The sequence below is a fragment of the Palaemon carinicauda genome, chromosome 22 (genome assembly GCF_036898095.1).
Source record: "Palaemon carinicauda isolate YSFRI2023 chromosome 22, ASM3689809v2, whole genome shotgun sequence".
In the NCBI taxonomy this organism is placed as follows: Eukaryota; Metazoa; Arthropoda; class Malacostraca; order Decapoda; family Palaemonidae; genus Palaemon; species Palaemon carinicauda.
Window position 1 is genome coordinate 18,909,851 of NC_090746.1, and position 27,500 is coordinate 18,937,350.

The following is a 27,500-nucleotide window of genomic DNA, read 5'->3' on the forward strand; positions in this document are numbered from 1 at the left end:
AAACAAGATAGGAGGGCCATTATGGTACTCTTCAAGAGGTGGATGTAAGAAGGGTGCACACTACTTTCCCCTAACCCCCCCCCCCCCCAAGAAAAATCCATAATGAATTTCCCATAAGTAATAAGGCCTACATCCGATTTTAACATTATTCAGTCACCAACAAGTCACATCTCTGTGAATCTGAAAGAATATCAATCTAATCAATGTTATCTAACAAGTTTCCTTCCTCTCTTCCCTCAGATGTGATGCCTGTGACTCCTCCAGATGAAGAGAAGGAAGACATAGAGATCAAACAGGAGAAAGACGACAAAAGATGCGAAAGGATGTTGAAGGTTGGCAACACTGACCTCCTCTTCAGTCTGTTCGACTCTGTGGAACAGGGAGACAAAAAGAAGATCACTGTTGTCAGAAGAGGAAGGTACGTGCAGCTCTCAGGGTTTTCATTTGATCTTTTGATCAGTAATACTATGTCCATTTATCTTTCTGTGCTGTTGGAGCGTCATCCACGACGAGGAGACTTTCGTATTTTTGAGTAAAGGAAAACAATAGACAGGAAAATTAAACAGCTATGTACTTGATTGTCTTTAAAATTCTATTTATTCTAAAAGATTTTGTTTTGCTCTCTTTCTTTCGGTTAACTATTCAAGGAAGAGTTCCTGATTAGCAAGTTATCTTCTTTTAATGTAAAAGTATACATACGACCGGAGTTTATATGTAAATGATATTCAAACAAAAAAGTTGATCATGATAGAAAATTTCATGGACTTAGCAGTTCATGCTACGTCAATTTACTTCGTTCTAAAGTTAACAGAAAAAGCCAGATTATTAACGGCTTCTGTTCTTAGAGGAGGAGTTAGAATAAATAAACGTAAAGATATTCATTATTTCTCTTGTTAGGAAACGTAATTGTATCTCAACCTTTATAATAAATTTCGTCACTTAGTGAGATAAAACGAACAAATATAGGTATGTACAATATATATACTCTGTCTACTCTTTTTTTTTACCTGCACGGTAACTTTCCGTTTGCTTATAGTTCAGTCAGTCTACCCTGGATTGTAACGCCAAATTCATATGAACCAATCAATCAATTTTAAAATCAAGAGATGAAAATAAGAAACAAACCCTAGAACAGAAAAAGGAAGCAAATTCAGATAAAGGGTGGTGTAACACACGGAGTTATTGCAACATTATGCATGAGATATGATTTATAGGCATGCAATTACCTTGCTAATTGCAACGACACAAAGTGTGTTAGGATTTCTGCACCAAAAACCATTCACTTCCTCGTAACGACGGTATATATACCTTCACCGATATTATTTTTGTGTTCGAATGGGGGTATATGGCAACGACTTCGGCTCATAAAATAAATGAAATTGTAAACAATGTCCAGTATTTAAAAATGACAACGATAGTCAATATAAACATCGATATACATAAAAATTCCTCAGCTTTTTAGTTTAATTCTATGGCATATTTCTAAATACTAAAGACTAGTTGAATTGTCTCTTCAGTTTTTATACTGATGACCTTGGCTCTGTCCATCGTGATTTTGTAAACATGCATCCACGGGTTATTTCTTATTTAATGACAACATTCTAACTATAAGTATAGCCCAGAAAAAAAAACAGCGTATTTCATATAATTTAGCTACAGTTACGATCATTATTATTATTGTCGTTGTTGTTGCAATTTGTAAGATTTCCCAAAGTAATAGAAATGAACTCGTTCCTAAAGCAAGACTAAAGAAATTCTTATCTAAGTAACGATAGTTTCTTAATATACTTAGGGAATGGTTTGGGGGGTCAATTAAGACGAGGTTCTTCGTTAAACATAAGAACAAGAGGAAGAGAAATGCAATTAGTTTTTAGTATTACAATCACCGAACACAATAATTGAAACTAAAATGGTTCTCAAAGTAATTATCTACAATGCGCTATAACTTATCCTTTAAGCAGTGCACTAAAAATACACATTTAACTAACCCATTTTTTGCAATGTTTATATTTTGGAAACTGGCTCAACAATAAATCAAATGACTAGTGATCCCATAATTCTCCTGACCAAATATAATTAGCCTGCTTTTATTGCCTTCACATGAAAGCAAATCAATTAAATATTTTTGGATGTACACCACATCATATAAACTTCCTGACCACAGTCAAGGATTTCTGCAGAACATTGAAAATTTTAAGAAAGGCCATCACATACTCGAAGGCCTTACAAAAAGCCAAATACAAACTAAGGAACAGATTGGTACCTTCGGCTTCAAAACACTTTAGATAATCCAGGAATAGATATTGTAAGGTAATCTGCTATTTCATTCCTTTTCAGTTGAAACATAAACTATCTGAACGACAGTTCTTAGCCGAGTATAGTAATTCTAAGTCTAGTCTGGTCTATTACCCTTCCAAAGACGATAGGCCGCCTCCTTCTCAAATTAAGCACGTCTACGATCATCTTTGAACCAAGGTTTGGTTTTCACTCTCCATTTTAACATACAAGAATGGATGCGCTCATTCAAGAGAACAACAGACTTGACAGTTTTATACAATGTTAACCAATTCAAATACAAAAGATAATTCAAAATTCCATTCTAGTCTTCTTGAGATTTTATATATATCTTACAAGAATATGACACTTCAAAGGACAGGCAGCTTAGTCTTTATTACCAACGTTACCTAGGCATGATCAGACTTCCTAACTGGAGAACCAACCTTACTTATTATAACACCAGGGGAGTCAGTGTATACTATTATCCAAGCAGTTACCAAAACTGGGAGTACCTTCACTTATGATTTGCTTACAGCCTGATTCAGAGGCAAAGTCCAAAGCTCTTAAGCCATGGCGATCAGTAGGAGAAATCAAATTCAACAACTCATAGTAAGCTTTCAAATAACCAACAAGCACAAAAGAATACTTTCTATAATCTTCTTGTACAGCTGAAGATAAAATCTTACAAGTCTGGATTCCGATAGATTGAACACAAATAAAAGTTATCATGCCTGGCACAAACTTTAATGCCATAAGTCTTATTACATCCGTATTCATAGCAGGATTTATGAGAAGCAGGGTACTCAATCCTAATATACACCGCCATTCCCCTGGCCCTAGGAATTGCATCACGTATCGAAATTAGTGGTTTTTGAAAACTTGGAATAGGGGTTTCCGACGAGTACATAATTTGAGAAACCAAAGTTTCTGAACATAATAGAATATCATAGTATATGAAGGCAACTGCAGGGTCCAGAATATTGCCATGTACTTCATGAATATTGCAATACATTATACGACACTGGCGAATTCTAGGACGTACTTTTGGTCAATATCTCCAGACATAATAAGAAATAAAAGCAATAAAAAGTTCTCAAATAATAATGATAAAAGTAATTTGTACACAATATATATTCATATATATATATATATATATATATATATATATATATATATATATATATATATATATATATATAAAGTAAGAAACCTACAATTAATAATTACAAGTAAGAGAATGGTGAGGCCAAGAAGCAAAAATATGAGATATTGGAAAACGAACATTTAAATACACGCCACTCACGCAATATAATGATTTGGGGTAATATAAAAGATATAGAAACTTAGATTTTACAAAGAAATAAAAGAATTTATATTCAAGAACATCAATGGCATAATAGAACATGTAAGTTAAGTAATAATCTATGAACTTTAACTAACAATTGAACGACGCCCCCCGCCCCCCGACAAAATAATGGCACAAAGAAGGGCCTACAGATAGAGAACCAAACATGAACATGATAATCGTCATTACAGTAGGATGTAGGTTCGAACCTTTACAGTGTTCGAACCTAGTGCCACCCGAGCTTAAAGACTGAATTATCGTATGAGAAACTGTAAAAAGTGTAAATTCCAAAAACGTCAAATTATTATTATTATTATTATTATTATTATTATTATTATTATTACAAGCTAAGCTATAACCCTAGTTGGAAAAGCTAGATGCTATAAGCCCATGGGTTCCAACAAGGAAAAATAGCCCAGTAGGAAAAGGAAACAAAGAAACTACAAGAGAAGTAATAAATAATCAAAATAAAATATTTCAAGAACAGTAACAACACTAAATTAGATAGTTCTTATAAAAACAATGAAAACTTCAAAAGAACAAGAGGAAGAGAAATAGAATAGAACAGCGTGCCCGAGTGTACCCTCAAGCAAGAGAACTATAATCCAAGACAATGGTAGGCCATGATACAGAGGCTATGGGACTACCCACGACTAAAGAACAATAGTTTGATTTTGGAGTGTTCTTCTCCAAGAAGGGCTGCTTACCATAAATAGATAGTCTCTTCTACCCTTACCAAGAGGAAAGTAGCCACTGAGCAATTACATTGCAGTAGTTAACCCCTTGATTGAAGAAGAATTGTTTGGTCATCTCAGTGTTGTCAGGTGCATGAGGATAGAGGAAAATGCGGAAAGAATAGGCCAGACTACTCAGTGTATCTGTAGGCAAAGAAAAAATGAGCCGTAACCAAAGAAAATGATCCACTGTAGTATTGTCAGGCCAGTCAAAGGACCCAATAACTCTCGCAATAATATCTAAACGGGTGGCTGGTGCTCTAGCCAACCTACTACCTATAATTAAGATATATTAATCGAAAACTTTATTACATTATTACAAAACAATAAATAATTACAAACATGCTTGTGGAAACCGCTCAATGGCCAACATAAAGTTGCTTGTAGAGCAAACTTAATTTAGGACTATCGTCAGTGACATACATCACATCATTTTTTTCATATAAGACGCACGCATATACTATAAGTGAGTCGAGAGAAAAAAAAAACCGATTGCCCTTGGTTCTTGATTCGATGTATGAGATTCTTTATTGTATTTTTCTCTGAATATAAACGCGAATGTAAGGTCAATGTCACCTAAAAGACATCGTGTTGGAAACGAATAACTATTATTCTAGGAACATATTCACAATTGAGTTCGTTATTTAAACATTTCACTTTTGGCAGTTGAAATGGGAAATGATCAAATAGTACAATAAATTCAAGACAGAACAATTGAGTTTAAAGTTACAGTTCCATTAAAACAGCATTCAACTGTAACAAACACTTATTGACCTTGATTTAACTAGGTAAACTGAAGGTCAAATGTATAACTTTACGTCTGGAGTAAAATTAAGATCAATTGAGAAATACTGTAACATACTTCGAAGAATAGAATGCGCTGTTTTACGTAAGAAAAAAAAATGCACGAAACAATAAGGAATATGAAATTATCGTGCTATCAAAGGCTACGAGGAAGTCTTTAATGTACCTCACCATTTTCAAATGAGATCAGAAAGTTTGAAAAACAATGCAATCATTCTTATAAAAGGAGAAAGCAAAATTCAAGCTCAAAGAAAAAACGAAGAACTTCGTGAATCGGTTTAAGAATGGGAAAACGTCAACGAGAAAAGCGTAAGTCAATTGAAATAAAAGGTTTGGGTTTGCGATAGGGTTCAGAAAGCAGGAATAAAAGTCAATAAAAAAAGATGGGACTTAATTAGATAACCAAAGATGTCAAATTGATAATCTTGTAGAAATTACGTAGATAATGCTTACTTTTCTTACTGAAGCACAAAATGAACAGAAACCAAAGTTAATAAAGCCATAAAGAATATGAGATTCGAAAAAAAAGAACTGAAATGGGGAAGAACTAAGTAAGTTTAGTTTTTATGGCACACAAACGTAAGAAGATCGAGACTTGATGGAAAAAAATGGAACATGCCATTCATCTGAACGAGATACTATGAGGTAGCTGTTGTTATGTGTAAATATAATAGGTACTGGTAAGGTGAAAGAGGTGTAGTGTCCATAGCACAGGTGAAATATGGAAGACGGCATTTTCTGGAAAAGAAGAAAACTCAAGGAGAGAATTGGTTTATTTTAAAGCAACGTTGAAAACTACGAAGAGATTAATGTTTCGACTCTCCTTTATAGAAGTTAAGTGTGGATGCTGAATTTGAAAGAAAGAAAAAGGGTGAGACTGTTGATATTAATTATTAAATTAACTAGTATACAAGCGTGAGGAGATTGAAAGATGTGTAATGTGTAGGTACTTAAAGGTGTCAAGGTTAGTTTATGTCTGAGGATCGATCAAAGGGTTTTTAAATAACTTAGCCTTGGGGAAAAGAATGGAGGAAAGTAGAATAGAGAAACAAGGGAGCGAGGAATACCTAACCAGTGCTGGATATATCAGATGGACTAGAAACGGCCTTGATACCAGGAATTGCAAGCCAGAGCAAAATAGAGGTGTGTGGTGCAGTGTTCTTGTAGCGGTTTGTCATACTGTTGATGGGCTACAGTGGAGTTGAATACTGCAGGTAATGTTTAGCAAGATAACTGCATAGCTGGTTTATTCACGAACCAGGAATTAAGAGGCGAATTTGGCTGTCAAATGTGCAAGTGTGCCGCATTTTCTTTGAAACTCCTATCAAAGGAAATGCCTCAATACTATATATATATATATATATATATATATATATATATATATATATATATATATATATATATATATATATATATATATATATCTTCTCCTACGCCTAATTAGCACGAGCACATGCGTAAACTATTGATAGTTTACGCATGCGTGCTAAGACACACACACACACACACACACACACACATATATATATATATATATATATATATATATATATATATATATATATATATATATATATATATATATATATATGCATATATTATTACCAGCCAAGACACAACCCTAGTTGGAAAAACAAGATGCTACCAGCCCAAGGGCTCCAACAGGTAAAAATAGCTCAGTCAGGAAAGGATACAAGGAAACAAATAAATGATGATAATAAATTGACAATAAATCATTCTAAAAACAATAACAAACACAGATATGTCCTATATAAACTATTAACAACGTAAAAAACATATATGTCATATATAAACTATAAAAAGACTCATGTCAGCCTGGCCAACATAAAAACATTTGCCCCAACTTTGAACTTTTGAAGTTCTACTGATTCAACTACCCGATTAGGAAGATCATTCCACAACTTGGTAACAGCTGGAATAAAACTTCTAGAATACTGTGTAGTATTGAGCCTCATGATGGAGAAGGCCTGGCTATTAGAATTGACTGCCTGCCTAGTATTACGAACAAGATAGAATTGTCCAGGGAGATCTGAATGTAAAGGATGGTCAGAGTTATGAAAAATCTTATGCAACATGCATAATGAACTAATTGAACGACAGTGCCAAAGATTAATTCTAGATCAGGAATAAGAAATAGACCTTAAGTTTCTGTAAAACAAATTAAGATGAGAATCAGCAGCTGAAGACCAGACAGGAGAAAAATACTCAAAACAAGGTAGAATGAATGAATTAAAACACTTCAGAATAGATTGATCACCGAAAATCTTGTAAGACTTTCTCAATAAGCCAATTTTTTTGTGCAATTGAAGAAGACACAGACCTAATGTGTTTCTCAAAAGTAAATTTGCTGTCGAGAATCACACCTAAAATTTTAAAAGAGTCATACAAATTTAAAGAAACATTGTCAATACTGAGATCCGGATGTTAAGGAGCCACCGTTCTGGACCTACTTACAATCATACTTTGAATTTTATTAGGATTCAACTTTATACCCCATAATTTGCACCATGCACTAATTTTAGCTAAATCTCTATTAAGGGATTCACCAACCCCAGACCTACATTCAGGGGATGGAATTGATGCAAAGAGAGTAGCATCATCTGTATATGCACCAAGCTTGTTTTCTAGGCCAAACCACATGTCATGTGTATATAGTATGAAAAGTAATGGGCCAAGAACACTGCCCTGTGGAACACCGGATATCACATTCCTATACTCACTATGTTGCCCATCAACAACAACTCTTTGAGATCTATTACTTAAATAATCAATAATAATGCTAAGAAACGACCCACCCACTCCCAACTGTTTCAGATTGAAAACAAGGGACTCATGATTAACACGGTCAAAGGCAGCACTAAAATCAAGGCCAATCAAACGAACTTCCTGACCAAAATCCAGGGATTTCTGTACAGCATTGGAGATTGTAAGAAGGGCATCACATGCTCCAAGGCCTTTACGAAAACCTAATTGCAAACTAGGGAATAGATGATTACCTTCAGCAAACCTATTAAGACGTTTTGCCAGAAGACGTTCAAAAACTTTAGATAATATGGGAGTTATGGAAATTAGGCGGTAATGAGTGGGACTTGAGCTACCACAAACACATTTAGATAGAGGAGTAACATTACCAATTCTCCAACAAGTGCTAAAAGCTCCTCTTCTTGCTAACTTGCGCAAAATAACAGATAACTTTGGAGCTAAGAAATCTGCTGTCTTTATAAAAAACAAAGGAAAAATGCCATTTGGGTCTACACCTCCATAAGCATCAAGGTCCATCAACAGAGCTTTAATCTCACAAGATCGAAAAGCTAAACTAGTTAATTTAGCCTCAGAAAAACAGGAATGAGGAAGTTCAAGTTTTTTATTACTCTGTTTACTGTCAAAAACATCAGCCAACAGGGTTGCCTTTTCCTTTGGACAGTGAGTGACTGAGCCATCTGGTTTAAGTAAAGGAGGAACTGTTGCATCTACACCAAAGAGTGCAGATTTAAGGGTAGACCACCATTTATGTTCCTGAGTTGTACCAGAAAGGGTTTCTTTTATGGTTAAATTGTACTCCTTTTCAGTTGAGGCATAAACTCTCTGAGCAAAAGCTCGAAGCTGAGTATAGTTGTTCCAGGTCAAATCTGATCTGTTACCCTTCCAAATATGATAGGCCTCCTGCTTCTCCAAATAAACACGTCTACAATCATCATTGAACCACGGTTTGTCCTTCACTCGGTACCTTAGCACACGAGAAGGGATACGCCTATCAATTATGATGACTAGATTCTCATTCAAAGGGACAACAGGATCTATACTTCTATATAATTGTGACCAATTCAAGCACAAAAGATCATGCAAAATCCCATTCCAGTCTGCTTAGGATTTCATACAAACTTTACAAGAGTATGATACATCAGGGACAGGCTGCTCAGTCCTCACTACTAATGAAATCAAGGCATAATCAGATGTCCCGACTGGAGAACCAACCTTACTAGTTATAACGCCAGGGGAGTCAGTGTATACGAGGTCCAAGCAATTACCAGACATGTGAGTAGCTTCATTTATAATTTGCTCACAACCTGATTCAGAGGCAAAGTCTAAAACTCTTAAGCCATGGCGATCGGTAGGAGAGATAGAACTTAACCACTCCCTATGGTGAGCATTAAAATCACCAACAAAGACAAAAGAAGCCTTTCTATCATCTTCTTGTATCTTAGCCATAATGGTAAGAAGACAATCGAAGATAGAATCATCCATGTCTGGATTCCGGTAAATGGAACACAAATAAAAGTTGTTATGCCTGCCACAAACTTTTATTACCCGAATCTCATGACATCCACATTGATAGCAGGACTTGTGAGAAGCAGGGTACTCGGTCCTAATATATACCACCATTCCCCTGGCCCTAGGGATGGCATCACGTTTCAACATTATTGGCTTCTTAAAACCACTTATAAGGCACTCAGAGGAGTGCCTCATATTAGAAACCAAAGTTTCTGAGCACAAAAGAATATCATACTGTCTGGACGCAACTGTAAGGTCTTGGATATTTGCATGAAGACCACGAATATTGCAATACAGAAGACGACACTGACGAAATCTAGGACGTACTGGTCCCGGATTTCGCTCAATGTCTCCAGACAGCATAAGAATTAATAGAAATAAAAAAGAGACATCATACTTAAAAACTAGACTAACAAGAATTATAACAAAAACAATATGTACAGAATTATAAATACAGTGATTGATGCAACCCATAGACTATAGTAAAAAGTTGGAAAAACTGGTCAACATGGAGGAGCCGATACACTATGCAAGGCTAAATACCCTCCAGGATAGCCTCTTCAACTGAAAGGAGGACAGTAAGGATGGTTTTGAGAAGAAAAAGAATCAGGAAAGGAAAAGACAACCTCTTGATAAATCACCAGGCATCCATGGCCCTTCTATTAAGCCTGCCCAACACACCATTTCAAAAAAACACGAGGAAGAAAAAAAAAATAATAAGATAGAATAGTGTGCCCGAGTGTAACCTCAAGCTAGAGAACTCTAACCCAAGACAGTGGAAGATCATGGTACAGAGGCTATGGCACTACCCAAGACTAGAGAACAATGGTTTAATTTTGGAGTGTCCTTCTCCTAGAAGAGCTGCTTACTATAGTTAAAGAGTCTCTTCTACCCTTACCAAGAGGAAAGTACACTGAATAAATTGCAGTACAGTAATTAACCCCTTGGGTGAAGAAGTGTTTAGTATCTCATTGTTGTCAGGTGTATGAAAAAAGACAAGAATATGCCAGACTATTCTGTGTAAGTGTAGGCAAAGAAAAAATAAGCCATAACCAGAGAGAGGGATCTAATGCATTACTGTCTGGCCAGTCAAAGGATCCAATACCTCTCTAGTGGTAGTATCTCAACGGGCGGCTGGTGCCCTGGCCCACCTACTACTATCATATTATATATACATATATATAGATAGATATACATATATATATATATATATATATATATATATATATATATATATATATACATATATATATAGATAGATATAAATATATATACATATATATATATATATATATATATATATATATATATATATATATGTATATATATAATACATATATATATATATATATGTGTGTGTGTGTGTGTGTGTGTGCGTGCGCCAGCAAGCGTAAACAATCAATACGTTCGACTCAATAGTACATTTATAGGTTCCGAGATTAAGTCCATAGAGTCAGATAAGGCGTAGCCAAGAAAGTACGGTTCACTAGATAGAACTCGCAGCTGGGGATGGAGAAGGGCATAGGCTAACAACAGCATCCTAATAGACATGAAAATTTGAATAACTAACGTTAATATGCATGATGAAATGTTAACATTTCTTGAATATTGCATCTACTGTGGTATGTTCCTTATTTAGTGACCAACTCTACCAGATCGTCCAATAACCTTTAGAGCTTCTTGGCATTTCAACTAAAGCAGTTATTTACGTAACTAAGGACCTTTTCTGGCGTTTTTACGACTTTACAGAAAGGTTGATATAACTGAAGGCGATATTCAGATATTTCCTCCTCTATTCAAGAATCTAAAAAAAGATTTTCAAATTATTGTTCTTAGTAGAGAAACAGACGTCGAAGACCAATAAAGCCAATCATAGTGACCTACTTCCTCTTCGGCTCTATTGCTTACTAGCACCTAGGCTTTGTAAGTGAGTGTGGCACAGTGCCACTGCCTCTTATTATGCAATTTGACAATCAATACGAACAGTAACAAAGTGTCCTTTACTATGAAAGGTCACTGGCCGTGCTGGACGGCCCAGGCCAAAGCAATCGCACACCGCAACCAGTCCACTACCAGACGCAAAATTCAACGTTACCGAAAGTCGTACAAATCCGAAACGTAAACCGAGGTACGAATTTCACGTCGTTAATGATGGGACTCTAATCTGTCAGCTGGGGTCACAGAATACCGAGATTTGGAAAATAACAGAAAATTATAACCCTGGGCTACTTTGTGTTGGATTATGGTATTCTTCCGTTGCTTCAGTTCCTTATTACTCTGACTTATGTCTCTCTCTCTCTCTCTCTCTCTCTCTCTCTCTCTCTCTCTCTCTCTCTCTCTCTCTCTCTCTCTCTCATATATATATATATATATATATATATATCTATACATATATATGTATATATATATATATACATATATAAGTATGTGTATATATATACATATAAGTATATATATATATATATAGAGAGAGAGAGAGAGAGAGAGAGAGAGAGAGAGAGAGAGAGAGAGAGAGAGACTTTGCGACAATAGGCCAGAGGGATATATATATATATATATATATATATATATATATATATATATATACATATAGTTACTTTTATGCAAGTACACGTTCTTTGAATATGAGATAACAATCTTGGTAATTAGTTGGTAACAGATTTCTACGTTTTATCAACTCGCAAAACCCATTGATAACATGTTTTAGCAACAAACTTCTCACCACTATTAGGTACAAATGAAATGCCAAATAAATTTCGGTGCTTTGAGGTACTGTGAAAGGTATACAGGTTTCAATTCCAATAGTTGGACATATCTAAAACACTTTTTTTTCAACAAAGCACTCCCATCGTGATAGTTGTTCACAGAAATTGTGTATGGGTGATACACTTCTCATAACATGATCATTTTACAAATTCCCCATTGCTAATTTTACTACTGTCGCTGCTGTACTGCATCTCGTTTATTTATTTTTTTTTTAACCATACCACATACATCTTCACACATAGATGTTACATTTGCTAGTCTCCGGAATTCATTTTTCAATAATTCAAAAATTCTAAGTGCACCTCAATAAAAATTGGATAATATTTGCGCAGCCAATTAGAAAACATTCTTTTCCTGTAATAGTTTTGGTTAATTTCGTTTATTAATTAATGTTCGCTGTTGCTCAAGGCTGAACTCTTTCAAAGCGGCCCCTCATAAAAATTTATTTGCACGCATGTATTCTATCTAATATATGACACTTGCAACGCTCAAGGTGTGAACAATAATGATCCGTAATAGTAGCACGTCAGTTGAGCACCCAACACCCCCATAAAAATTATCATTATGGAAAGATCCACTAGCAGTCCTATTTTTGTGACAAATAACATTGTGGTTGGATTAGCTATCTAGATTCTTTCCTGTAGTCCCAGCCACATTCAGATGCAAGCAAAAACGATTCTAGTGCATAGTTCGGTGAATTAATAAGTTAAAATACAGGCATTGGACGTCCAATATATCTTACATTTAGGAATGTGGAAAGGACAGGTGGTTGAATTCATGCGATGGATTGGAATTTCAACAATTTGTAATAAATTGATAGTGATGAGGATATAAAGATGTGAAATTAGTGAGCAAACATACTTTATGGATGATAATTTCGGGATCAATATAGACTAGAGTTACATTAAAAATGTAGTAGTTGCTAAAACAAATGGCGTGAAAACATTGTACATTTAGCTATTTTCAGTTTCTTGCCGGCGTAATATTAGGCCTCTTTTCTAAATCAGTAAAATTTATTCTGGAAAAAGCTCTAACATATGCAACAAGAATCTCACTTCTGTAGTAATGTAATTCTTAAACCGTAAATCATTCAACTTTCAAAAACGGTTACAATTTCATCGTTCAGAAATAACTCGAGAATTCACTTGTATTCATAAGCTATGCCATTCTTGCCTAACCTATAATAATACTAGGTTTTATTGAATATATGATGAATAACTATGTCCTTGTAAAAATATTATTTTCATAAAATAAGAAATATCATTTTACTTAATCGCGAGACTTGTTGAATATACATGTTCCATTCAACTGTGACAAAGTTAAAAGAGATAATTTAAAATACCTGAAAAACTTGGAAGGAGATTCCTATCCAGATTACAGACATTCTAATTAGTAAGTCCTTACATATCGTCCATTGCCTTTATTGGAAGTAGAGTTTAAAATGAATCTGCGTTTACAATGAGCATCGTAAAAGTTCTTTCCACCGTGTTCTGGTGGTAAATTAGCCAACGTTTCAATTACTAGTTTCCAAAAGACAGTTCATCAAATCACGAGCCAGAAGTTACTTATGCTCAAAACTAGGTGAACAATAATAATTCTTGCGCGGCTTACATAATCAAACATAGACCTCTGTATGTGACCCCTTTTTATCTTACGTGTGCTATCAGAATGAGAAGGCAAACAAATGAAAATAAGTTATCTGATTTATGTTGTATGAACTGAAAAATAAATGAATAGCTTAGTTATCATCAATTTTATATTTTTTATCTTCATATTTCGTCAATTTTATAGGATAATACTTCTCTGTTCTTCACAGCACAGATAGGGCGACTGTTACCTTTGATAAGTTATTTAACTTGCTTGTCTTCCCAGTCTGAAAGCATCACTTGTTAAAAGGAGGACATATGCAGTTTTTCCCATTTTGTTTACAATGGACGCGTACGTTATTGTTGTTGTTACTGTTTTAGCAAGGTTTGGCCCGGGGTAACTTCGGACTTCTGACGCTGATGCAAATTCTTAATAATAGGCGGTCTTTAACGCTAATTACAAAGTTCTCTTTACTTCTTTTTCTTAACCTATTGTCCTCCACGCTTTCTCCATACCTGAACCAGCTCAAAATACTATGGTCCATCCTTTCACCAATACTAACCTGTACACCACTTCATCATACGTGTATCTCTAAATTTCTCCCACTAGAATTCTCTTAAACTACATATATTAAGCATAAAATTAGCTTTATTTTTTAATGCATTCGCACTCACCATCCATACTTAACTCTCATAAAGGAAAGCAAGTTCATACCTCGATTTCGTAGATAACTCATATCTTACCAATCTTCTACACACATCTTACAAACTTTTTTGCTTATTCTACTAAGTGACGCATCCTCCTCTTTCCGCTTGGCATCAACTATCATATTTAGTACAAGATATTTATACAAATCAACCTCTTTTCTTAAACCATCCATACTAACATTCATTAAACCACCTTTCTCGTTTCCATTCACAATAGATACCTATATTTTGCTCATAATCACCCTTTTTGCAGATTCTTTCAAACACTTATAGTTTCTAGTTTCGTTGTATCCTATCAGTACAGCATCAATTGCAAACATCAGCCATTCCGCAAGATCTGCACTTTTTCAGTAAATCAGATGGAAAAATCGTCTGTCATAAATATTGAAGGCTGGAGATTTCAGTGTGAAGAAACCGTGTAAATTTTCTTCAAATCCACCTCCTTCAAAACGTGCAAAGAAATCCTATCATTTTCATACACAAGACATTTCTTACCTACTTGATGATAACAGGTCAAAGATTATATAGGTATATTTTAGTGTCCCCTGTGAAAATCGGAGCCTTCAGATATGAATTTGTAAGTGCTAAGAAAATACACATTTTAAGACGAAAGAAACACGCACACACATATTATATATATATATTTATATATATATATATATATATATATATATATATATATATATATATATATATAATATATACATAAGATTTTCGCAGGTAACACAAGAAAGATACTTTTATAATATTTTACCCGTAAACCTCAGGTATACATGGTAAGAAATGCCTTATGCATGAGAATATTATTTTTCTGCACGTTTTGGAGGAGGTGGATCTGAAGAAATTTTATACTCTTTCTTTACACAGTGAAGTCTCCGGCCTTCAAAAGTAGTCTTCAATAATTCTGTCAAGTAATTCTTCCGATCTGATTTACTGAAAAGTGCAGATCTTTGAAACAAAATTTAATGAGATTGAACATAATAAATCAGCAGGAGTCTCAAATACAATTGTAATACTGAAGTAGGTCATAAGGGTACTGAATGACTCATCCTCGACTTCAACTGCCATTGGTTATACATCTCAGACAGATAGACAGACAGACAGACACTGCGCGCGCGCGCAACATACACACACACACACACACACACACACACACACACACACACTTATACAGTAGCAGTCACTCATCAAGATGATTTATTTGTCTCTTAAGTAAAACGGTGGATGTCGGTAAACAGATCTATTTATGTGTGTGTGTGTGTATGTGTGTGTGTGGAGTAAAAATAATCCAAAGGTCTACAAGATACTATATTCCCAATTATTTTTTCTCACAAAATTCTGCCAACAGTTAAGTATTAGCACATTAAAAGATATCCCGTTGGATATCATCCATAAACTAGAAATCGGTTTGACCTATTAACTGTTTAGAAATATTACATATTTTCATATACAAAACACAGATATATACATATACATACGTATTATATATAATCATATTTATAAATGCACTGTATAAATAAAACAGTATATTTATTGCAATATACGTAAGTCACGATCACTAGATCAACGGAAATATAGCTTCCCTACATTTGGAAAACAAATTCTTCAAATTCTAGATATTAGAATTTGGTGGAGCTTATATTGTAATTTGTCCCATGTTCCTGAATTAATTAGTAATGCATTTGTCGCCATGCTCGTACATAAGCGTATGCTTATGTGCACAGGAGAACCAAATCTCAAGCAAGGAATTTGTATTCTTTGTGTTAATTTCGGCATTTTTTTAATTCTAAGCTTTACACGGCTAGTCGGTTGGTGCAATTTACACCTTATAATAAAAAAAAATAAAAAAATAAATGATTTTGAATAATCAAAGGGAAAAAAGAAACATAGGGTATATATCGGGATCCGTATAAGCATTGAAATAGATAGTTTAAGCCAGCAAAAATAACTTAATATTATTCTATAAACTCTAGCTAAGTATCAGATAATTTCCCGGCTAACAAATGGACGAAGGTTGTAGTAAACTATTACTTCAATTTTGAATTCACGTTAGCTACGTCGTAATGTCGTCGTCCTTTTAATTGTTCTACAGATGTCGCTATTAGTAACCTTCAACAAGCATTTCCCAACCAATCCTTCTACAGACATTGCTTCGGTCATCCTTTTCGCCAGCTTCTGACTACATATCGAATACAATCTCGGAATCGTCATATATGTCAAGATATCCTTTCTCAATTATTTTGTGAGAATAGCTAAATCTAGTACCAACGTGTTTGATAATTTTCACTCACTTCCAGAATGTGAAGTTCACTCCTTTCCTCTGTGTCTCGAATTATTAGCATGCGTAGGGGATAGAATACCCATCATCCTCTCCTCCTACGCCTATTGACCTAAAGGGCCTCGGTTAGATTTCGCCAGTCGTCTATATCGTAAGCTTTTAATTCAATAGTTCTCCATTCATCATCTCCTACTTCGCACTTCATAGTTCTCAGCCATGTAGGCCTGTGTCTTCCAACTCTTCAAGTCTCTTGTGGAGCCCACCTGAACGTTTGGTGAACTTATCTCTCTTCGGGAGTGAGAAGAGCATGCCCAAACCATCTCCATGTATCCCTCATCATGATCTCATCCACATATGGCACTCAAGTATCTCTCTTATAGTTTCATTTTTAATCCTGTCCTGCCATTTAACTCCCAATATCCTTCTGAGGGCTTTGTTATCAAATCTACGAAATCTAACGGAGATTGTTTCATTTTCATACCATGACTCATGTCCATACAGTAACACCGATTTCACTAGACTGATATATAGTCTGATTTTTATATGTAATTTCAGCCGATTTGATTTCCAAATTTTACTTAACCTAGCCATTGCCTGATTGGCTTTTTTTAATCTATCACTAAACTCTAATTATAAAGACCCTGTATTAGAGATCATAGTTCCTAAATACTTCAATAGTTCTACCTCATTAATCTTTTCTCCTTCCAATGATATTTCATCTTCGATTGCATACTCCGTTCTCATAATCTCTGTCTTTCCTCTATTTATCTTCAGTCTAACCTCGTGTGATATTTCATACATTCTGGTCAGTAAGCATTGCAAATTCTGTGGTGTTCTGCTAACAAGGACAGCATCATCAGCATACTCTAGGTCTGCTAAATTCCTATCGCCAATCCAGTCCAATCCTTCTCCACCATCTCTGACTGTTCTACACATTACAAAATCCATGAGGAGGATAAACATAGGTGACTACACATTCCCTTGGGAGTACCCTGTTGTTCACTTGAAATTCAATTTGATAAGAATCCATTAATATTAACTTTGCACTTTCTATGCTCATGAACAGAATTTATCAAATTTACATATTTAGGAGGAATTCCATAATAACGCAGGACTCTCCACAAAATTGGCCGGTGCACACTATCAAAGGCTTTTCGTAGTCCACAAATGCCATCAAAAGGGGATTTATATATTCTACGCATTGCTGTACATGTCTCAAAATGAAAATTTGGTCAGTGTATACCCATTCCCGTCTCTATCTTTACTAATTTTAAAATAAAATAATTATCAGATGTTGGGAAGCTCAAATCCCCGATTTTTTATACTAATATCTTTTCTATCCTATCTTTTTATTTTGTTTTGGCTCATATAACTTTCCCCAGACTCAATATTAAAGTTCGTAGTTTTGTACCACTTACGTCACATGCACTACCCGAAAATAATTAACACCAGTCTTCAAACAAAGGTGGATTCGAATTTGAAATGGGAAGGAAAACTCCCTCATTAATTTCCTTTGAGATTGCAAGGCTTTCAGTAAGTGTGCATGCAAATATATTCATATATCAAATGGGGATTGCGACCGTCCGTGATAGAAAGTGATTAAATAGAATATGAGGTTGTCGCCTCCTTGTCACCAAAAAAACAATAAAAATAACAAAAGAAATCAAGGTTACGGTCACAAGTTCTACAATTGTTCATTAAAGCATTCTGGGAACTCGGTGATATCGAACTCTTGGGGTCAAACTAACACTCATATCATTCTAAATCACGTGATCTAAGTTTTACAGAGAGAGAGAGAGAGAGAGAGAGAGAGAGAGAGAGAGAGAGAGAGAGAGAGAGAGAGAGAGAGAGAGAGAGAGAGAGAGAGAGAGAGCATTATTATCATGAAGCAAGGAGAGTGTTCAGAAAGTAATCTTTTGACATTGATATATATGTAGGCAATACAATACCCTCTGTACCAAAATAATGTACGCGCAATCTCATTAAATTGCATCTTATTCAATTCAGTTAGAATAAATGACGCAACGGCCTATAATTAAACGTAAGATACTAGACTCCCTTAATTTACAGCAATGATCTCTGAAATGGAACGTCAACCGCTTGTAATCCTTTGCCTTGTCAAATCACAGAAGAATTTTCTTGACCTCTGTCAAAGCACCGGGACAAGAGGTGTTTTCTTCCGTGACGCAATTGTCTCAATTACACACGAAGGTATAGGTCGGGTGTTTATTCTCTGTCATTGGAGGAAATGATGGGTGGATATTTCTGTGACGTTCATCACTCCTCACCAAAGCCGGGTAGATCACCCCTTCCCTATTTATTATATAATTCAAACGTTCAAAAATAAAATAGTTTAAAGTAATAATAAACAAAAATCTATTATCACCATTTTCCCATTTATTATATAATTCAAACGATTAAAAATAAACTAGTTTAAAGTACCAGTATCCAAAAATTATATTGTCACTTCTTTCCCATTTATCACAGTATTCAAATATTTGATAATAAGATACTTTAAAATACCAGAATCCAAAATCATATCATCACCCTTTTCCCATTTATCACGATTCAAACATTTAATAATAAAATATTTTAAAATACCAGTATCTAAAATATAATTTTTTAATGTCTTCATAAGATTCAATATATGACACTTTAAATCTAATACCTGTAAAATCATAAAGAAAAATGACACCTTAGATTTATTACTTGTGAAGCTATGAAATTTTCACGTCGCATAATCACTTAGTATCGTATTCGCAATGTTTATGTAAGTAAATATTCAAATATCAAACAAATAAAGGATTATCTAGGAATACATTATTGAAAAAAAAAATCTTAATCAACGCAAATTTTAAATCTAAACTAATTTACCGATTTGGTAACCTGTCGTTACTTATACAAATGAAGGGAAAATCGAGGGGAATTGATTCTGTTGGATTACAAAACATCTGAATAGACAAAAATATTGAGTTATAACGATTTTCTTCAAATTACATTACACCAGTTCGTGGTAAAGAATAATTATGGGATCACAGGGTGGTGACTCAATCTCGGTAATTAGGCAGTAACTATGACGAAATTATCCAGGTTAAACAATTCTTTCAATGAATTACCTTAGTAATGTAATGAGCTGGACAATGATTAAAAGATAATAAGAGGAAAAAGAGTATATAAATTATTCAAGCGACAAAATATTTACTGTTTCCTAAAACAAAGGGATTGCTTTTTAGGATTCCCTTTCATGATATAAACATTGCATGCTGATATGATTCACACCAGATTCAGACCAACAAGCAAATTGAGCTTCCTTATGTCCTACCTGAAGTCACCCTCCCTCCTGAAAATCAACAAGGATGCCATGACTCCCCACAAATCTGACTCACTCCCTGAATCATGTAGTTACGTCATCGAACATTCTTCCACAAGCGCGGGATTCTCAGTCGAGTATACCGGTATCTTTCTTTATGGCTATTACAAAACGTACAGGTTTATAGATTTTATTAGAATCAAAGCTTGGATGCAACTGAAATATTTGGTTTGATAGCCGATTACGTAACCGTAGCCTTAACCTGTTGTGCTCCTTCCACTGGACGTAGATATTTTGGTAACCCATGGGTTCTGTTTTAGTTCTATGGATTAATACCATGGAATAGACTAGGCATTTACAGACTACTTATACAAATAACAGCAGCTCATTGACAATTAACCGTTATTTATAGACACTAAATCAGTGCATATGTCCATAATATTTACGTACATTATTGATTCGTTCAAACACACACACACATTATATATATATATATATATATATATATATATATATATATATATATATATATATATATATATATATATATATATATATATATATGCTTGACGGGCGTGAGTTGATCTACAGTACAATTACATCACTTTAAATCAATAAGAATGTTTACAAACAGCAGAGACGATATCAGCTTATATTACTCTTCATTACTGAAGGAATAAAGTTACTGACCCCCTACAGTATTCAAAACCAAAAAGGTATAAGTTTTATTCCTTGCCAGTAGGATCCCTTACCAAAAGTAATTTCATATGGGTGTAGCTCTTCCCATAGCAAAGCGAAATCCACATTAGTCGGCTATTCTCACCTTAATGTTTGAAAGTATAAAAATGTCATGAGTGAAGTTATTGATTCAGTATCGTGTAAAGGCTGATATGCGTGCACGTATATACGTACACAGAAAAACAAAAACTATATTATGGTAATGTACGCGACCCGTCAAAATGATGGCTAAATATCTAGATATACATGCATACACACGTTCGCACGCACACACATTCAACCCTTCCCATCCCCTTCCCCTTTAGCAAATTCAACCCCCTCTTATCAATGTATGACTATTCCCTTTCTCCCAACCCGAGGGACGGGGAGAGACCAGTAGTCGCCGATTGACTGATTGATTGATTATGAGTTATCTGGCATAGCATGACCGATATATATATATATATATATATATATATATATATATATATATATATATATATATATATATGTATGTATATATATACATATGTATACATATATATGTATATATATACATATATATATGTATATATACATATATATATATATATATATATATATATATATATATATATATATATATGTATATATACATTTATAAATGTAGATCAATGACAGGGAAAAGGGGGTGGAGGGAGAATGATGACAATTTTCATGTCAATTCTTTCCATAATTGATGACAATACCCAATAAAAATGAATACGAAAATGTCTGAACAAAACTTTCGAACACAAAAGCTTACTTGGGTAGTTCAACCGAGTGAAATCAATCGAATTTCCAATTTAAGCCTTTAATTCGACGTAATAAGCTATTCAAATGCAGTTATGATGTGCCTTCCACTGCATTTGTTGGAATGCCAGATATGCAATGGAATGACCATCATTTTCGAGCAGAGGAATTTGCTCCAATAACATATAGTTTCTTTGATCTTCCAAAGCACATTCCGACCGATAGTTATGCTTCATCGGTGTATTACATATTTTATCCGGTTACCACTTGTCACTGCTATATACATATATCTTTTCAAGTAATTACTACTTTTGACTTTAAATACCTACATTTTATCCATAAATTCCTACTCTGCTCTCTTCTGCAGGAAACCAATTTATATTTCTATTCCTTATTTAAAAGCTAATACAGCATTTCAGCAAAGGTGCCTTTGCATTAAACCATTCAAAGGACAATTCCATCGAGACTGACCATGTACACATATGATCAGCGCCAAATGCCCCCTGCATCAAGCTAGTACCAGGGATGACCAGTCAATGGCTGCTGATGACTCAGTAGATAGACCTACAGGCTACTCTTAACCCCCAATCCCTAGCTCACAAGGATAGCGAGATTGCAAAGACCCCACGAACTACCGAGCTTGAGCGGGTCTAGAATTCCCGTCCAGAAGAAAGCTAGACAAGAACGTTTTCCAATGGGTGATCTAAAATGCTGCTGCTAATAATATGAAACGGCTGATAGGTAATATTTTGTACACGAGAATCTTCTTTGATTTGGCAGTCAGCCTTGAACGTGACAGAAACTATAGGATTTTTATCGCTGGACCCACCCTTTCCCAGAGCATAACGTCATATATTCAACAGTCACTATCCCATTCTTATCATACTGTCTTATAGAAATTATTATCATCACGTTAAAAACGTCCTGATTCTACTCGATTTGTACGATGCACTATTGCAGGTAAGCGAAAACACCACAAGCCAGCACTCAAGCAATGGTTGTTACTCCAGCTCAGCTCACGCTCAAGAGCGCACTCGGAAGTCCTCGAGTGGGCAATAAACGAAGCGTTAGGATTTAAGCATGATAGACGCGTGATTTCACGCCATCAATTCTTCCCGCGGTGTCGTCATTCTCTAATGGATAGAGTTTGCACACGTCAGGGCACTAAGATTATAAACAATAGTACATAGAAACATACCAAAAATGAACGTTGGTGATTGGTTAGTTTAGATAGCACAAACAGCGAATTATGTAAATACGATAAATTACAATTAGACTTTAAAAATATTTGGGAATATTTTAATAAGTAAGAAATAACTTTCATAGGAGAGAAGTTCAGTGGTAAATTGTGATAAATAGGCAATACAATTGCCAGTAAAAGAACTTAATAGAAGAGGAGGAAATTAAAAGTATTCACAGAACTATTTGAAACTTAGTTTGATGAGAGGAAAAATAATGAAAAGGTGAACCAGAGATAGGGGGAGAATAATTACCTCACATAAGAAGGAAAATGTGAGTGATTGAAAGTAATGAAACAAGCAAACGGCAGAGGAAGGAAGTCAAGAGTAAAGCAAAGAGAAAGAATGAGGAAGGGTTTAATCTAAAGGAAGGCTCTTGACCATGCTTAATGGTTAAATTAGAATCGATGATATAAAGCAGATTAGCAAGAGCTGAGTAACTCATTAACTACAATAGTGTCAAAGAAAAAAGAACAAACAAGAGAAAAATCTGACAGAATCATAAACACTTTTATTAGATACGTTAAACTAGTGTCATTTAATCAAATGGGGGTTTGGGGAAGCCTATAAGTCTACCTGCTGAGTTATCTGCAGCCTTTGCCTGGTCCTCCCTGGTCCTAACTTGCATGAAAAGGGGGCTTGGGCGCCGATCATATGTATATATGGTCAGTCTCTAGACCTAGGACATTGCCCGCTAGGTTGGGCATTGTCACTGTCCCTTGCCCTTGGCATTCATGAACGGCCTTTAAATCTTCAAGAGGCAAGGCAGATAAAAATTAAAAAGTAAACTTTTACTTTTCAATTATGTAAACTTGGAAATAATGTAAGAGAAATTTAATTTCTATACAAACACTAAAACCAAAATAATAGCGCTTAACTCTTTCCAAAAAGACAATGAAACTGAATTAAGCAGTCGATGTTTTTGCAACAGCTACGAAAGACTGTATTTATGTAATTAGATGATAAGCTCCGATACTGTCCATTAATTGAAGTTCAGACTTCAATGAAGGGTAACGAAAAGCAAACAAAAGTGGACAAGTAATTTTGTTGACAATTCTGGCGAGTTGCTTTGATAACTATCAAACATCTATAGTCAATTGTAAACAAGTTAGTTGCGCAGGAATATTTGGGAAATTTTTCAACATTTTTACCTTTAAATTTCCGCAATTTTATAGGCCTATCCTCCCTCTTATCTAAGCCTTTTGATTTCATTCGAATACTTGAGTGTAAAGTCTCTCTCAATCCAAATGAGTTAATTTTACTGAAGAATAAAACAATGTCTGTGTAGAGTAGGCCCACTCTGTCTAATAGCTTAATAAATCACAAATTTTACAAGAATTCTGAATAAATTAATCCAGCAAGTGTTTGTAGTGGGAATGAAGTAGAAATCACTAATTTGATAATAAAGAATGAATAAATAATCCAGTAGGAACATCGATCAGTTACGAGGTTAAATCAAAATAGTAATGTCAAGAGGAACTTAATAAACCTCGATATTATTACTATTATTATTATTATTATTATTATTATTATTATTATAATCATTATTATTATTATTATTGAACTAATTGAACAACGGTGCCAGAGAGTGATATGTAGATCAGGAATAAGAAGTTTAATAGACCGTAAGTTCCTGTCCAACAAATTAAGAAAAAAATCAGCAGTTGAAGATCAGACAGGAGAACAATACTCGAAACAATGTAGAGTGAAAGAATTTAAACACTTCTTCAGATTAGATTGATCCCCGAAAATCTTGAAAGACTTGCTCTAAAAGCCAATCTTTTTTTGCAATTGAAGGAGACACAGACCTAATGTGTTTCTAAATAGTAAATTTGTTGTCCAGTATCACACCTAAAATTTCAAAAGAGTTATACATTGTCAAAGAAACAGTATCAAAGCGGAGGTCTTTTACGTACTTACAATTATGCTGTAAGTTACGCTAGGATTCAACTTCATGAAGAATATGCAAAGTTAATTAAATCAACAAGATGGTAAAAGTTAAGAAGTTGGACATCAAGATGCAAAGAAGAGAGCGGGAACATAGATACAGTATAATCGTTAAAAGAATATTGCAAAGATTTAATGTCAGTATCATTACCATATTCCGAGGAAGATTATAAAGAATTATGAAAGACCAGCCGCTAATAACAAACTCTTAATAACAGTTTTCCACTATCGGTGAACTGAAATTGCCTTTTTTAAGCTATTTTTTACCTTACCATGCCGTTTTCTGTAACACGAGTGGATTTATGGGAAAACAGAGCATTGGTCACACCCTCATTTTTACCTTCCCTACTAATTCATATAATGATCATATAAGGCTCATCAGCTGCGGTTTGGATGATAAACACTTATCAAAAGCACCCTTAAACATTCATGCATTCATAGGACACACACACACATTATATATATATATATATATATATATATATATATATATATATATATATATATATATATATATATATATATATATATATATATATATACTGAAAACGTTTCTTTAAATTTGTATGACTCTTTTTAAATTTTAGGTGTGATTCACGACAGCAAATTTACTTTTGAGAAACACATTAGGTCTGTCTTCTTCAATTGCACAAAAAATTGGCTTATTGAAAAGGTCTTTAAGATTTTCGGTGATCAATCTATTCTGAAGAAGTGTCTTAATTATTTCATTCTACCTTGTTTTGAGTATTGTTCTCCTGTCTGGTCTTCAGCTGCTGATTCTCATCTTAATTTGTTGGACAGAAACTTACGGTCTATTAAATTTCTTATTCCTGATCTAGATATTAATCTTTGGCACCATCGTTCAATTAGTTCATTATGCATGTTGCACAAGATTTTTCATAACTCTGACCATCCTTTACATTCAGATCTCCCTGGACAATACTATCCTGTTCGTAATACTAGGCAGGCAGTTAATTCTAATAGCCAGGCCTCCTCCATAATGAGGCTCAATACTACACAGTATTCTAGAAGTTTTATTCCAGCTGTTACCAAGTTGTGGAATGATCTTCCTAATCGGGTAGTTGAATCAGTAGAACTTCAAAAGTTCAAAGTTGGAGCAAATGTTATGTTGATCAGGCTGACATGAGTCTTTTTATAGTTTATATTTGACATATCTGTTTTTGACGTTGCTAATAGTTTATATATGACATATCTATTTTGACGTTGTTACTGTTTTTAGCATGATTTATTGTTAATTTGTTCCCATCATTTATTTATTTCCTTATTTCCTTTCCTCACTGGGCTATTTTTCCCTATTGGAGCCCTTGGGCTTATAGCATCTTGCTTTTCCAACTAGGGTTGTAGCTTGGCTAGTAGTAATATTAATAATATATATATATATATATATATATATATATATATATATATATATATATATATATATATATATACATATACATACATGTGTGTTTAATTGTCAAACATATCAAACAAAATTGGCGTTTCACTGCTCCACATCAATGTCTAAATATAAATCACAATAAAGTACTTTTAAAAAATATATTTAGACTATAAATTTTACAAAGTAGGCTTCAAAATTTTCAATGTTTTTATATATGATTCTGCTATTTATTCCCATTTCTTGGACGAAGTATCCACCAAGACAGACGTAAACATAATTCAATTCTTAGTTTATTTCTGTCTAGAAGCTAACTATAAAAATTATTTTGCTACTAATTATATACTAGATTTTACTAATTTACTTTGTTATTTCTGCGTTCACATCTGCGTGTAGTGTTTTAACAAAAGCGTGTACCACCTAATCATGATAATACTTTTATCTATGGAACTTCTAAAATGGTTAAAACACGTTAGGACAAAAGGCCGTACAACATGTCTCAAGGTGATAAATGGATAACATTGAGTCTTTTGTTACGGGCACCTGTTCCTCACTGCATGGTTTCACAACCATCAGCTGATCAAGTTTTATAATAGTTCGGTTACCCGGAAGTAAACAACGTGGGTGTCTCACTTGTCGAACTGATGAGGGCGTTTACAATATACATAAGTTTCATTAATAGATTGCCAAGAAAAGAAGGTAAGTTTTAAGGGAAGAAAAAACTAAACCAGCATTTATTTAACTAACATAATTTGTTTCAAATTAATCAATTGTAAGGGCATATTTAACTGGTGTCTTATATATATAAAAATACAACCGGAACATGAGATTAATTAAAACGCACTGGACTTCAACCAACGAAACAACGTGACTTTTGTGCTGATTACAGAATTGTCATTTCTTATATCCATGGTCTCCGAAGGTCAACCAATTCTCTTTTTCTTTAGTCGTAAATCAACAAAATTTCCCCAGATATTGTCAACAGAATTTCTACACACGTCAAGGCTGAAATGAGTCCACCGCTCACGACACCAAACACAATTGTATACGAAGATGACAGCAATGACGAAATAACGAAGGGATTATGGAGCGTCAAATAGCAGTTTTATGTTTACAAATAGAGGAAAGAGGAAAAAAAAAAGTATTTCGATACGAATTACATCTTCCACCATTAACTTTTTCTATAATACATCTATTCTTAATACATTATTACAGCATGAATATAGATTACATTTTCCATGATTAGATTTTCTTTTCTTAGATTTATGAAAAGGTTTACTTATCTGACCCCTAAGCCTTATCACTACTGTCACTCGTGATTAAGAGA

At 34.3% G+C, this 27,500-nt stretch overlaps 1 protein-coding gene across 1 annotated transcript in view; it reads left to right on the plus strand.

The window, feature by feature from the left end:
• Positions 1 to 27,500, plus strand: part of LOC137615810 (uncharacterized) — a 208,782-nt gene that overhangs the window by 123,485 nt on the left and 57,797 nt on the right. The window contains exon 3 of the mRNA XM_068345501.1: positions 241 to 418. Within this exon, the coding sequence (XP_068201602.1) occupies positions 241 to 418 (178 nt within the window). The remainder of the gene's footprint in view (positions 1 to 240; positions 419 to 27,500) is intronic.